General features: G+C 53.0%; 1 protein-coding gene across 7 annotated transcripts; it reads left to right on the forward strand.

The window, feature by feature from the left end:
* Positions 1-7,060: 7,060 nt before the first annotated feature.
* On the forward strand, positions 7,061-11,389 carry LOC100067485 (kallikrein-4). Of its 7 annotated transcripts, XM_070224766.1 has the most exons (7): positions 7,315-7,369; positions 7,951-8,022; positions 8,480-8,561; positions 9,350-9,506; positions 9,879-10,129; positions 10,216-10,352; positions 10,952-11,389. In XM_070224766.1, the coding sequence occupies exons 4-7, from the start codon at positions 9,364-9,366 to the stop codon at positions 11,102-11,104; spliced, it is 684 nt and encodes a 227-aa protein (XP_070080867.1). In that variant the 5' UTR covers positions 7,315-7,369; positions 7,951-8,022; positions 8,480-8,561; positions 9,350-9,363; the 3' UTR covers positions 11,105-11,389. The 7 variants fall into 7 exon arrangements, 6 of the variants coding, with proteins under 6 accessions (XP_023506040.2, XP_070080866.1, XP_023506042.2 ...); XM_023650272.2 differs by lacking the exon at positions 8,480-8,561 and having other exon boundaries at positions 7,061-7,369; XR_011422461.1 differs by lacking the exon at positions 8,480-8,561 and having other exon boundaries at positions 7,099-7,369; positions 10,216-10,798.
* The last annotated feature ends 742 nt before the right edge of the window (positions 11,390-12,131 follow it).

Here is a 12,131-nt window from a genome sequence, read left to right on the forward strand (position 1 = left end):
TATTTACCATATAAACTGATCCAAAGGACTTCTGATCACACTCAGAGTGGGAGCTAGAATCCTCTCCATGCTGCCAAGGCCCACACATGCACCATCTGTCCCCCTTTGTTCCTGCTTTGATCTCATCTTCCACCCTCTCCTCCTTGCTCACTCCAGCCACACCTGCTTCCTTGCCGCCTCTTAGACATGTGGAGCATGTTCCCACCTCAGGACCTTTGCACTGGCTGCTGCTCCCACCCAGAATGCTCTTTGCCTAGATATCTACCAGTCTCAGCCCTTATTCAGGTTTCTTCTTAAATGTCCCCTCCTCAGAGAAGCCTTCCCTGGCTCCCACTCCCCACCCCCTGTCTAGAGCGGCTCCATTTCTTCACCTTTATTATTAGCATATATACTCTGATTATATGTACTCTTATATATCTATTATCTATATATGATATATAACCTGATATATACTCTTATTATCAGTATATATTCCTTGATCATCAGTATAAAACTTATCAGTATATAAATCTGTATTAATTTCCTATTGCTGCTATAAGAAATCACCACAAATTTACCGGCTTAAAACAACACAAATTTGGGGCTGGCCTGGTGGTGTAGTGGTTAAATTCATACACTCCACTTGGTGGTCTGGGGTTCACCAGTTCGGATCCTGGGCACGGACCTACACACCGCTCATCAAGCCATACTGTGGCACCATCCCACGTACAAAATAGAGGGAGACTGGCACATAAGTTAGCTCAGGGCCAATCTTCCTCACCAGAAAACAAAAAAACACACAAATTTATTCTCTTACAGTTCTGAAGGTCAGAAGGGCAATGTCGGTCTCACTGGGCTGATTCCTTCTGGGGGTGCTAGGAAAGAACCCATTCCCCTGCCTTGTCCAGCTTCTGGAGGCCGCCTGTGTCCTTTGGCCTGCGGCCCCTTCCTCCATCATCACAGCCAGCAAATGTATCACTCCAACCTCTGCTCTGTCATCACATCAGCTAGTCTAACTCTGATGCTCTTGCCTGTCCTATAAGGACCCTTGTGGTTACGCTGGGCCCACCAGGATAATCCGGGATAATCTCCCCACCTCAAGATCTTTAATTTCATCATAGCTGAAAAGTCCCCAAGGAAGATCACATATTCCCAGGGCATCTTTGGTGGTGGGCATGATTTTATCTACCACAAAATCACGACACATTTCTTTTTTGAAGAAGAAGATTCGCCCTGAGCTAACGTCCATCCCCATCTTCCTCTATTTTGTATGTGGGACGCCACCACAGCATAGCTGATGAGCAGAGAGGCTGATGAGCAGAGAAGGTCCACGCCCGGGATCCGAACCCACGAACCTGGGCCGCCAAAGTTGAGCATGCAGAACGTTAACCACTCAGCCACGGGGCTGGCCCCGAGGCGACATATTTAAAGATTCACTTGTTCCTTGTGTTTTTCTCCTCCACTGGAACATAAACTCCTCCATGAGGACAAAACATCCCTGTCACGGTCACCATTGTATCTCCAGTGCCAAGAACAATACCTGACACATAGTAGGCGGTCAGTAAATATTCACTGAGTGAACAAATGCCCCCGAGGAGGGAAGTATTGATGCCCTTGCTAACAATTCATTTATGGTAATAGAAACAATTATGAATCTGTCAGTTGGATTTTACACTGACTAAGAGACGGACTCTGGAACCCAGGCTGTCAGGATTCAAATCCTTGCTCAGCTACTCACTATCTGGGTGATCTTGGACAAGTTACTGAGTCTCTCTGTGCCTCACTTTCTCATCTGTGAAATAGGAATAAATACAGCACTTGTTTCATGGAATATTGGCAGGATTAAATGAGTTAATAATATAAAACAGCTAGAACTGTGGCTGGCTCATAGGAAGCCCTTCCTAAGTGTTTGCTTTTGTTGTTCTTATTGATACTATTTTGCAAATAGCTGAAACAATGTTTCACAAAATGTGGTGCTAACCCAAACATGGGGGGTTCGTGGCTAGTTCGAAATAGGTGAAAACAGATGCAGCAACACCTCGGAGGATTCTGATGGTATTCACCTTGGGCACCACGGACTCCAGAAGTGAGAAAATACAAGACATAGAACTTAGTTCAAAACCGAGTCTCGACTTCATCATCCTTGCTTAACAGATCCAGCTGCCGACTTGATTAAAAGTAGATCCCTCTCTTAAAGGGGAAAGCCGTGCTTCAGATTTGCTTTCTGAAAGGGGAGGGGAGGGCCTTATTGCTTCTGGTTTCATAAAAGGAACATGTCATTTCCTGCCTCTTCTGGTTATGGAGTAAAATTCATTGCAATCCCCTTGAATCTCTGCCCCAGGCAACCCACAGACAGCACTTGAGCCAAATACACGCTGCAGAATCTTTGCAGAGTCTGGGCATTTTTTTTAAATCGTGGTAAGAACACTTAACATGTGATCTATTCTCTCAACAAACGTTTAAGTGTGCGATACTGCATTGTTGCCACAGGCACTATGCTGAACAGCAGATCTCCAGAACTTATTTGTGCTGCATATCTGAAACTTTATACCTGTTGAGTAGCGATGCCCCATTTCCCCCTCACCCAAACCCTGGAGGTCACCATTCTACTCTCTGGTTCTACAAGTTTGACTACTTTAGACACCTCGTATAAGTGTAATCATGTGGTGTCTGTCTTTCTGGGACTGGCTTATTTCACTTAGCATAATGTCCCCAGGTTGGTCCATGTTATCGCATATGGCAGGATTTCCTTCTTTTTTAAGGCTGAATAATATGCCATTTGTGGGAATTAATAAAAGAAACCTTAACTAAGTTGGAGTTAAGAAGGCCTGTAGGAGGAGCTCTCATGCCCTATCATATATGTCAATTACTCCAAACAGGAAGAGACATACTCTTGCATCTTCGGGAGGAAGTAAAACTATTATGGAAGGACGATTTCTCTCCCACCTGGCAACAGTCCAGCAGCTCAGCCAATGAGAAACACTGCAGGCCAGCCAATGAGAAATACCACAGCTCAGCCAATGAGAAACGCTGCAGCTCAGCCAATGAGAAACATTGCAGCTCAGCCAATGAGAAACGCTGCAGCTCAGCCAATGAGAAACATCACAGCCCAGCCAATGAGAAACGCTGCAGCTCAGCCAATGGGAAACTCCACAGCTCAGCCAATGAGAAACACTACAGCTCAGCCAATGAGAAACATCACAGCCTCAGTCTTTCCGTGACCTTGGGTGGACGACTTGACCTCTCTGTGCCTCAGTTTCCTCATCTGTAAAATAAAGCTAATAAGAGCATCTACTTCATAGTGTTGCTGTGATGAAAAACTGAGTTAAAACCTACCAAGCACTTAAAATAGGGCCACAGTAACCTCTTGACACAAGTATCATTAATTCAACATCATTAATTAATTAACCACGTTAATAAGTTCCTTGCTCCTGTCGCAGTGGAGAGAGAGCTATTATTAACCGTAAGCTATTATTGTTGTTTGTTATGATTCTTCTCTCTTCATGTCTTCGTCTCCTGCTCTCTCTTTCTGTCTGTCCATCTGTCTCTGTGTCCCCGTGTCTGTCTTTCTCTCTCTATCCATCCGTTCAGCGCATACGTACTGGATGCCTTCCCCACGAGAGGCAGCGAGTTCTCAGCGGTCACCAGGACAGACAGGGGCCTGTCCCCGAGGAGCTCCCAGGCTCCTGAGAGAGGCACATGTTAGAAAAATAAACACCCAAACAATAACGTGGGTTCCAGTTGTACCAAGGTGAAGAAACGTGAAGGATGCTGTGAGAGGAAAACAAACACACCCAACACCCCCAGGAGAGGGGCAGCCCTGAATGTCACTGAGGCCATGGCATTTGAGCTGAGCTAAAAGGAGGGGTGGGCGTCGTCGAGGGAGAGAGTGAGGGGAAGAGTGTTGGAGGTGCATGGAACAGACCACGGGGCGGCCTAGAGGAGGAGGGAGGCCAGGAGGGGGCTTGGAGCCATTCACAGAAGCCACATCCCTCTGGGAAACAGACTGAGGGGGACGAAGTGGAGGAGGGAGAGGCTGGACGGGGGGGGGGGGGGGGGGGGGGGCGGGGTGGAGGGGAGGCCCGGCTAGGTGTGAATTCTATTGGGGAGGCGCCACCCAAAGGACCTGCAGATGGGCCGGCATGGCTGAGAGAAGACTCAAAGGGGAGCCGTGAGTGGGGTACCACTTATTAAGAGGGGGGCCTGGGGGCTGGGTTTGAGTCAAGTTGCGGGAAATTAAAACTATGTTTTGTCACCATTTTTAAAGTGACTTCCAGAATGCTTAATAATCTTTCTTTGTCCTTGTCTCTCCGTCTCTGCCCCTGTCTGTGCCCATCTCTCTGTCCTTCTCTATTCTGTCTCTATCTCTGTCTCCCTCTGTGTCTTGATCTGTCTCTGTCTCATTCTGCGTCTCTATCTCTGTTTTTCTCTGTCTTTATCCCTTCTTCCTGTCAGTCTCTGTGCCTCTCCATCTCCATCTCTGTCTCTCAGTCTCATGTCTCTGTCTCTCAGTCTCATGTCTCTGTGTCTCTGCCTCTTGTCTCTGTGTCTCTGTTTCTCTTTGTCCCTTGTTTCTCTGTATCTCTGTCTCTTGTCTCTCTGCGTCTGTCTTTCTTTGTCTTGTCTCTATATCTCTCTGTGTCTCTCATCTCTCTGTGTCTCTTGTCTCTCTCTGTCCTTGTCTCTTCTCCCTGTTTTCTCCCCTGTGTCTCTGTTCCTCTCTGTCCCCCTGTCTCTGCCTCCATCTCTCTCTGTCTCTATCTACATCCTTCTGTGACTTTATTTCTCTATCTCTGGCCCCAGCCTCCTCGTTCACGTCTGTCTCTCTCCATCTCCGCCTCCCTCCACTCCCAACCCCAGCCTGGGTTCTGACTCTGGAGTCCCATTCCAGGAGCCATACCCCAAACCATTCCCACCGGCCAGGCTGGAAGCATCTCCACGGTGTGACTCCCCCACAGCTCTGTCCTGGACCCATCCCCAGATAACTGGGTCCCGTCTGCCTGGCCTCAGGCAGGACAGGACACAGGAGAGGCCACAGAACAGGGTCAGAGGGACGCCACGCCACTCCCTTCTCCCTCCTTCCAGCTGCCCAGCCCTGTCCCCCAACACTGGCCCCAACCAGCCTCCTCCCACCGTCCAGACCTTAGTCACGTCTGGGCGGCTGTGAGACCTGAGCCCATCCCGCAGCCCCCACGCCCCTGGCCTCCTCCGTCCTTGTGGTCAGAGCAGCTGGTCCCGGGAACAGGGCAGGGGTGTGGGAGGAGGGGTGGTCTGTGCCACCAGGAGACTGAACACAGGCAGACAGATGGACTCAGAGCCAGAGAACAGACAGACACTGAGAAAGAGCCGGAGACAGAGAAATCAGAGAGAGTGAGAGAGACAGGAACAGGCCAGAGAGACAGGGATGAGGCCCGAGAGAGACAGAGAGAGGCGCAGACACTCATGCTTCATCATCACGTCACCTGTCCCCACAGCCCCTCATCTCATCTTCTGTCCACACAAACCCTCATCAGCGCCATCCACACCTGCTGCTCAGATGATCTCACCGGCCCCATGGCCTTAAACACCGCCTCCCCCTGGTGACTGGCTGAGGTTTCTCACCTGCGCTGACCTCTCCCTGGCCCTCCGCATCCTGTATCTGACCGCCTGGCTCCTCACAGGTGTCTCCATGCTGCCTTGCTCTGTCTCCACAAACGGGGCCACAAGCCGGGCCCCAAAGGGGCCATCAACAGACCAAGCCTCGCGCCCCCCTTGCCTCCCTCCCCCCTCCCTCCCCTGATTTCCACCCATCAAGCAGTCTGGACCTCGACTCCACCCCCAAAACGAGCCCTGTGCCCATTCATTTCCCTCCTCCCTGGACCACAGCCTCTCCCACTGGGCTGTGGCTGCCTCCCACCTCTGCGCTGGTCTCCCTGCCTCCATCTCGCCCCCTGCAATCATTCTCCACTCGGGGATGTTTTTCAAAAGTCAATAAGATCCTGTCTCCCTCCCTACCCTGTGCTTAAAAGCCATTGCACTTAAAGTAAGAACAAACTCCTCGCCCTGGCGTGCAAATCCTGCAGGATCTTCCCCGGCCCCCACCTCGCTCTGCCTCACGCACACTGAGTTCTCTCTTTTTCCTGCAAGGCTCGCGGGCATGATGGCTCTCAGCCCAAATGTCCCCTCCTTTGAGACTCCCGGACCCCCACCTTATCTATGGTCACCCCACCCCCAGGCCTGGTCACTCTCTAACATCACCCGTGTTCTCTGCACACGCATGACTACCAGATATTTGCTTGTCCTGTAGTTTTTCTGTTTGTCTGTCTCCCTGACTAGGACGGGAGCCCCAGGAGCGCCAGAATTGCTTGTTCCTTCCTGTGTGTCGAGGGTGGACAGCAGAGCTCGGGGCAAAGCGGGGAGATGACCATTCTTTACTAGTGAAGACTTGGTCACGCTCCCAGGGACCAGGCGCCCCCACACACCTGACACTGTGTCAAGGCACCTCCCCGTGTTATCTCTTCGGATGCGTTTTGGGAGAGAGGAACGAAGGCTATCCAGATTTTATGGAGGGGGAAGTGGAGGCCCACAGGGGTGCAGCCACCTACCCGAGGTTCCACGGCTGAAGGCGATGCAGGATTTGAAGCCAGGAAAGTTTGGTGGGGAAGCACAGTGTGTGTGTGTGTTGGGGGGGGGGGTAGCGAGAATGAGAGATTGAATGAGAGAGAGAAAAATGAGACGAAGAGAGAGGGAGAACGATGGAGAGAGAGAGAGGATAAAGATGGAGGGAGAGAGAGGGGAGAAAGATGGAGAGAGAGAGAAAGAAAGATGGAGAGAGAAAGAGACAGGGAGAAAAAGAGAGAGGAGAAAGAGAGAGAGAGGAGAAAGATGGAGGCAGAGAGAGAGAACGATGGAGAGAGAGAGAAAGATGGAGGGGGAGAGAGAAAGATGGAGAGAGAAGAGAAAGATGGAAAGAGAGAGAAGAAAGAAAGATGGAAAGAGAAAGATGGAGGGAGAGAGAGAGAAAGAAAGATGGAGAGAGAAAGACAGAGAAGAAATACAGAGGGAGAGAGAGGAGAAAGATGGAGGGAGGGAGGGAGGGGGAGGGGGGAGAGAGAGAGAGCGCGCGAGAGAGGGGAAGCTGAGAGAGAACGAAGAACCAAGACAGAAGGGGAGTGAGCCCAGGGTCTCCTCGCTGGGTCCCTGCTCCCAGCCCCTCCCAGCCCCTCTGGCCCCCTGGCCCCGAGGCAGCCTGAGCGCCGAGCTGGAAGCTCCCAGCACCTGACCCCAGGAATGTGTCCCTGGGGGCAGGCCGGCCCAGCTGGGGATGCTTATAAGCCCCACGGGGACCCGGTAGGAGGCAGCAGGCGGGAGCTCAGCTGGGCGCAGCATCCAGGAGCCCCGAGGCAGCCAGGTGAGCATCCCGGTGGTCCCCACCCACTGCCCCCAGAGCGACTCTCCCTCCAGTTCCACGTCACTATGCCTCTCAGCCTCTGGATGTTGCATCTCCTCTCCAGAAGCCTCTCACCCTCTCTCTAGTTAGGAGCATCTCTCCAATTCTCTCTCTGTCTCCCCTAGTCTCTCTTTCTCTGAATCTCTCTCTCCAGGACTCTGACTCTCTGTTTGTCTCTCTCAGCTGCCCTGTCTCCATCTTCCCTCCATCCCCGAGGGGCCATGTCTCCATCCTCCCACCTCTCCCCATTTACAGATGGAGAGACACTTTCCCTGTCGCTTCCTCCCCACCTTGTTCTCTCTTTCTACTTCTCTCTCCCCTCTTTTTTCCTCTCTTGGTCTCTGCATCTCTCTAAGTTCTGGATCTCTGGGCTAGGACCCTAGCCCCTATAATGTGTATGTTGGGGTGGGGGTGGGGGTTGGTATAGGTCCTTGTCTGCCCGATAATATCCCAGGGGGACAGGGAGGGAGGGAGAAAGAGACAGATGGAGAGACAAGGGCTATAGGACCCCCAGACTCACCTGAGATGACCCTCATGCCCAGGTGCCGACAGGATGACCACAGCAGGAAGCCCCTGGGGCTGGTTCCTGGGGTGCCTACTCCTCAGTGTCACAGGTATCTGAGTGTGTGTGTGTGTGTGACTGTCTGTGCCTGAGGGCACAGTGTTTGTTACTGTGCAGGCGTGACTCAGTGTCCTCCCGGCTGTGACTAAAGCTGCGTGTGTGACTGCACTGTGTGGCCGTTGCTCTCCAGTCGCACATGTGTGATTCCTTGTATCACAGGGAGCTTGCATGTGTGCCACCTGTGTCCTGTGTGTATGTGTGGCTTTGTACGCCTCTCTGTGTGACACAGTGTGACGGGGCATGTGGTCGTACCTGTGCACGATCACCGACTGTGAGAGTCGGTGCATTACTAGGTGAACGACGCTGACAGTCTGTGCCTCTGAGCATCTGGCGGAGTGACAACTGGTGTGAGGGCGCTGTGAGGACGTGGGAACCCCAGGGTGCCGCTCAAAGGGAGACGGTGCTTCTAGGAGAGTCACCCATTGCTGGGAATCTGTGCCTGCTTCCAGGGCCCCTCGGGGACTCACGTCCTGGGACGATGTCTGGGGTCTCTGTGTGAGCCCGCTTGTAGCAGGTGCGACTGCGGAGGAGGTGAGACGGGGAAGACGCGACTCTGAGGGCCACAGGGAGCGACACTGTCCCCTTGAGCAGCCGGCTGTGTCACCCTTGCCTCTGCCACCCTGTGTGAAGGGGTCTGCTTGTGCTGGGGGACTGTGGCCCCAACGATCATGAGCCTGGCATGCTGCTTGTGTGTGTGTGTGAGAGAGAGAGAGAGAGAGAGAGACATGGCACGTGGGTCCCGGAGGTGGGTGACAGACCCAAAGCTCACGCTCCCCCTGACAAGTGACCCTATCTCCTGTACCCTGATCTCCGCCTCCTGTGTCCCAACCCACCCCAAGGAACCTGACCCGCCCCCAGGAGATCTGGCCTCATCCCCTGAGCACGCCTCCCCATTCCGGATAACAGCACTAAACACCCGGTCTCTGCCTTCAGGATCCCAGACTCCACCCCTAGGGCCCTGGCCACGCCCCCGCACCATGCCCTGGTCAGGCCCCCTGTGCTGTGACGCCCCCCCAGGAGCCTTAGTCCCGCCTCCTGAGCCTTCCCCGCTAGCCTGGGCCACGCCCCCCTGAATCGAGACTCCACCCCCAGAAGCTTTGGTTCCACCCTGAGCCCGTCTCCCAGTCCTGTCTCTGTCCATGCAGCGCTGACCACGCCCCTACACCATAACCCCGCCCCCAAAAGCCTGGCTCCACCCGGAGCCCACCTCCCAGCCCTGACTGTCCACGAAGCCCCAACCACGCCCCTGCATTGTGACCACGCCCCCAGGAGCCCCGGTTCCACCCTGAGCCCGCCCCCAGCCCTGACTCCGCCCCCAGGATGCCTGGCCTCCATGGGCCGGATCATAAACGGCGAAGACTGCAGCCCTTACTCGCAGCCCTGGCAGGCCGCACTGTTCACGGAAGAGGAGTTCTTCTGCGGGGGCGTCCTGGTGCACCCGCAATGGGTGCTGTCGGCCGCGCACTGTTTTCAGAAGTGAGTGCGGGGCAGCATGGGGTGGGGGCGGGGCCTGGGGGGACCTGGATGTTACGTTAGGTGAGGGGAGGGCCCCTAACATCAGGCTCAGCCTCCGGGTGCTAATGTGCAAATCGCCGTGAAGGAAGGCTCTGCGAGGGAGGTGGAGGCTGTTGCTTTGGAAAGACTCCGAGTCCTGGGTTGAAATCCCAGCTCAGCTGCTGCGTCACTAGCAAATGAAGGCACGTCCTTGCCCCTGGATTATTGACAGTGAGCAAGGATTTGAGATCATGGCGAGGAGCTGTTAGCAAGGAGGATGGGGTGTGGTTGAGGGCCAGAAAGGAGATAAAGGTGTAATTGCTACAAACCCACCCGTCCCCCCGTGGCCCTCAGCTCCTACACCATCGGGCTCGGCCTGCACAGCCTTGAGGACAACCACGAAGAAGGCAGCTGCATGATGGACGCCAACCTCTCCATACAGCACCCAGAGTACAACAAGCCCTTTTTAGCCAACGACCTCATGCTCATCAAGTTGAAAGAATCGGTGATCCAGTCGGCCACCATCCGCAACATCAGCATCGCCTCCCAGTGCCCCACCCCTGGGGATTCTTGCCTCGTCTCGGGCTGGGGTCTGCTGAAGAACGGTGAGCTGAGGAGGGTGAGTGTGTCTGCCCTCCCTGAAGGGTTCTGCGCCCAGCCAGAGGGGCTGACCCGGAGCTCTGCGTCCCAGGCAGCCAGCCCAACGTGCTCCAGTGCGTGAATATCTCGGTGGTGTCGGATGAGAGCTGCAGTGCGCACTATGACGCCTTGTACCACCCCAGCATGTTCTGCGCTGGCGGAGGACAGGACCAAAAGGACTCCTGCAAAGTGAGAGATGGGGGAAGGGGAGAGCGGGGAGACCCAGGGACAGACGGAGAAGGGAAGGTGACAGCGACACGAGGGGACATGCAGTGAGAAACAGAGACACGGGGGGATAGCGACAATGCGAGAGAGATGGGGAGGAACAGAGAGACACAGGAATAAAGAGGAGCCGAGAAAGACAGAAACAGAAATAGACACAGGGAGGCGGGAACACAGAGAGACAGAGAGAGGAATACACCCGGAGAGACAGACAGACTCACAGAGATGAAATGCAAAGAGAAATAGGAAAAAAACAGAATCTACAAAGAGACGCAGAGAGGCACAGAGAGTCTGGAAGTCGATGAGACAGAGAAACAATCCAGAGGGGCAGACAGAGGAGAGACACAAACAGAGACAAAACAGCAAACCCAAGAGAACCGGCCAGCTGTTAGGACCGAGAGGAGCAGAATCAGGTGGGGTCAGGGCTGTGGAATGGAACCCCTAAGGGGTGTGTTGCTATCTTTTTTGAGGTTTTTTTTCTGTCTTTGTCTCTCCGTCTCCTTTGGTTCCTCTCTCATCTCACATCTCTCCACCTCTCGTGTTTTGGATTCCCTCTCCAACAACAGGGTGACTCTGGGGGCCCCGTGGTCTGCAACGGGTACCTGCAGGGCCTCGTGTCTTTCGGACAAGCCCAGTGTGGCCAACCCTACGTTCCAGGTGTCTACACCAACCTCTGCAAGTTCACGGACTGGATCCAGAAAACCATCCAGGCCAGTTAACTCCTGAGGCTGGGACCCCTGAAACTGAACGCCCGAATATATGCAGCTGAAGGAATTCAGGAACCTGAGTTCGTAGTGCCTTTCTCCATCAGACCCTGGAGTCTAGACCCCCAGCCCCCTCCTCGCTCAGCCCCAGGAATCCAATCCCACCAAGTCTTTTCCTGTCCACAGCGCCCCCTGGTGGCACAATGTTGACCAGCCTTGCCAGTGGTAGAGAAAGTTGGTTTTTCACCTTTTTTTGTTCCTTCCCCTAAGTCCAGAAATAAAGTCTAAGGAAGCACGGGCTCCGTTCGAACTGTCTTCCTTGCTTCCATTCCCATTCAAAGGACTCCAGCAAATAGCTTTTCTTCCTTGGGCCTCGGTTTCCCCATCTGGGAAATGGGAGTCTTGACCAGAAGGGCCCCAGGGTCCCAAAGGAAGGAGACATACCAAGGAGGTTAAGAGAAATGGATTCTGTGCACGTTGTCCAATTTCTGAAAAGGCAAGTCGGACAAGGGCAAATTAATGGGGTTTAGTTGACCAATTTTGGTTTCGTCTTCTTAAAGGCATTTTAAGAATTTTTAATTTATATCTGCCTCAGGACCCTGCTGCTGTAGCTGGAGAATGGTGGGAAGGATCATGACGAGAGCTGCTGTGGGTGAGAGAGAGGGAGAGCAAGGGGCAGAGATGGGGGAGACTGAGGGCCCAAGAACACGAGGAATTGTTATTATGCTCTTCATCGATAAATTATATTAATAAGAATATACTGGTAAGAACTAATATTCAAGAATACATTCATAAATATATTATTTATGAATCTACTCGTAAGAAGATATTCACATTTTTATGTACCTCTTATCTTCAAAATATAAGGGATATTCAAAAATATTCAAAAATAAGGGATGAAATAACTGAAAGGGAAATAGACAAATCCCCGTTCATAGAAGAGGATTTTAAGATGCCTCTTAGCAAATGGCAGAACACACAAGATGAAAATGAATAAGGAGGGGCCGGCCCTGTGGCCTAGCGGTTAAGTTGAGTGCACTCC

This window comes from Equus caballus, chromosome 10, assembly GCF_041296265.1.
Source record: "Equus caballus isolate H_3958 breed thoroughbred chromosome 10, TB-T2T, whole genome shotgun sequence".
Taxonomy (NCBI): Eukaryota; Metazoa; Chordata; class Mammalia; order Perissodactyla; family Equidae; genus Equus; species Equus caballus.

Bases quoted from the DNA above. Each gene is read 5' to 3' on its own strand.
- LOC100067485 (XM_070224765.1), top strand. From the start codon at position 7,249: ATGTGTCCCTGGGGGCAGGCCGGCCCAGCTGGGGATGCTTATAAGCCC. The intron at 7,370-7,950 runs GTGAGCATCCCG...CCTCATGCCCAG, and splicing joins AGGAGCCCCGAGGCAGCCAG to GTGCCGACAGGATGACCACA. The intron at 9,507-9,878 runs GTGAGTGCGGGG...CGTGGCCCTCAG, and splicing joins GCCGCGCACTGTTTTCAGAA to CTCCTACACCATCGGGCTCG.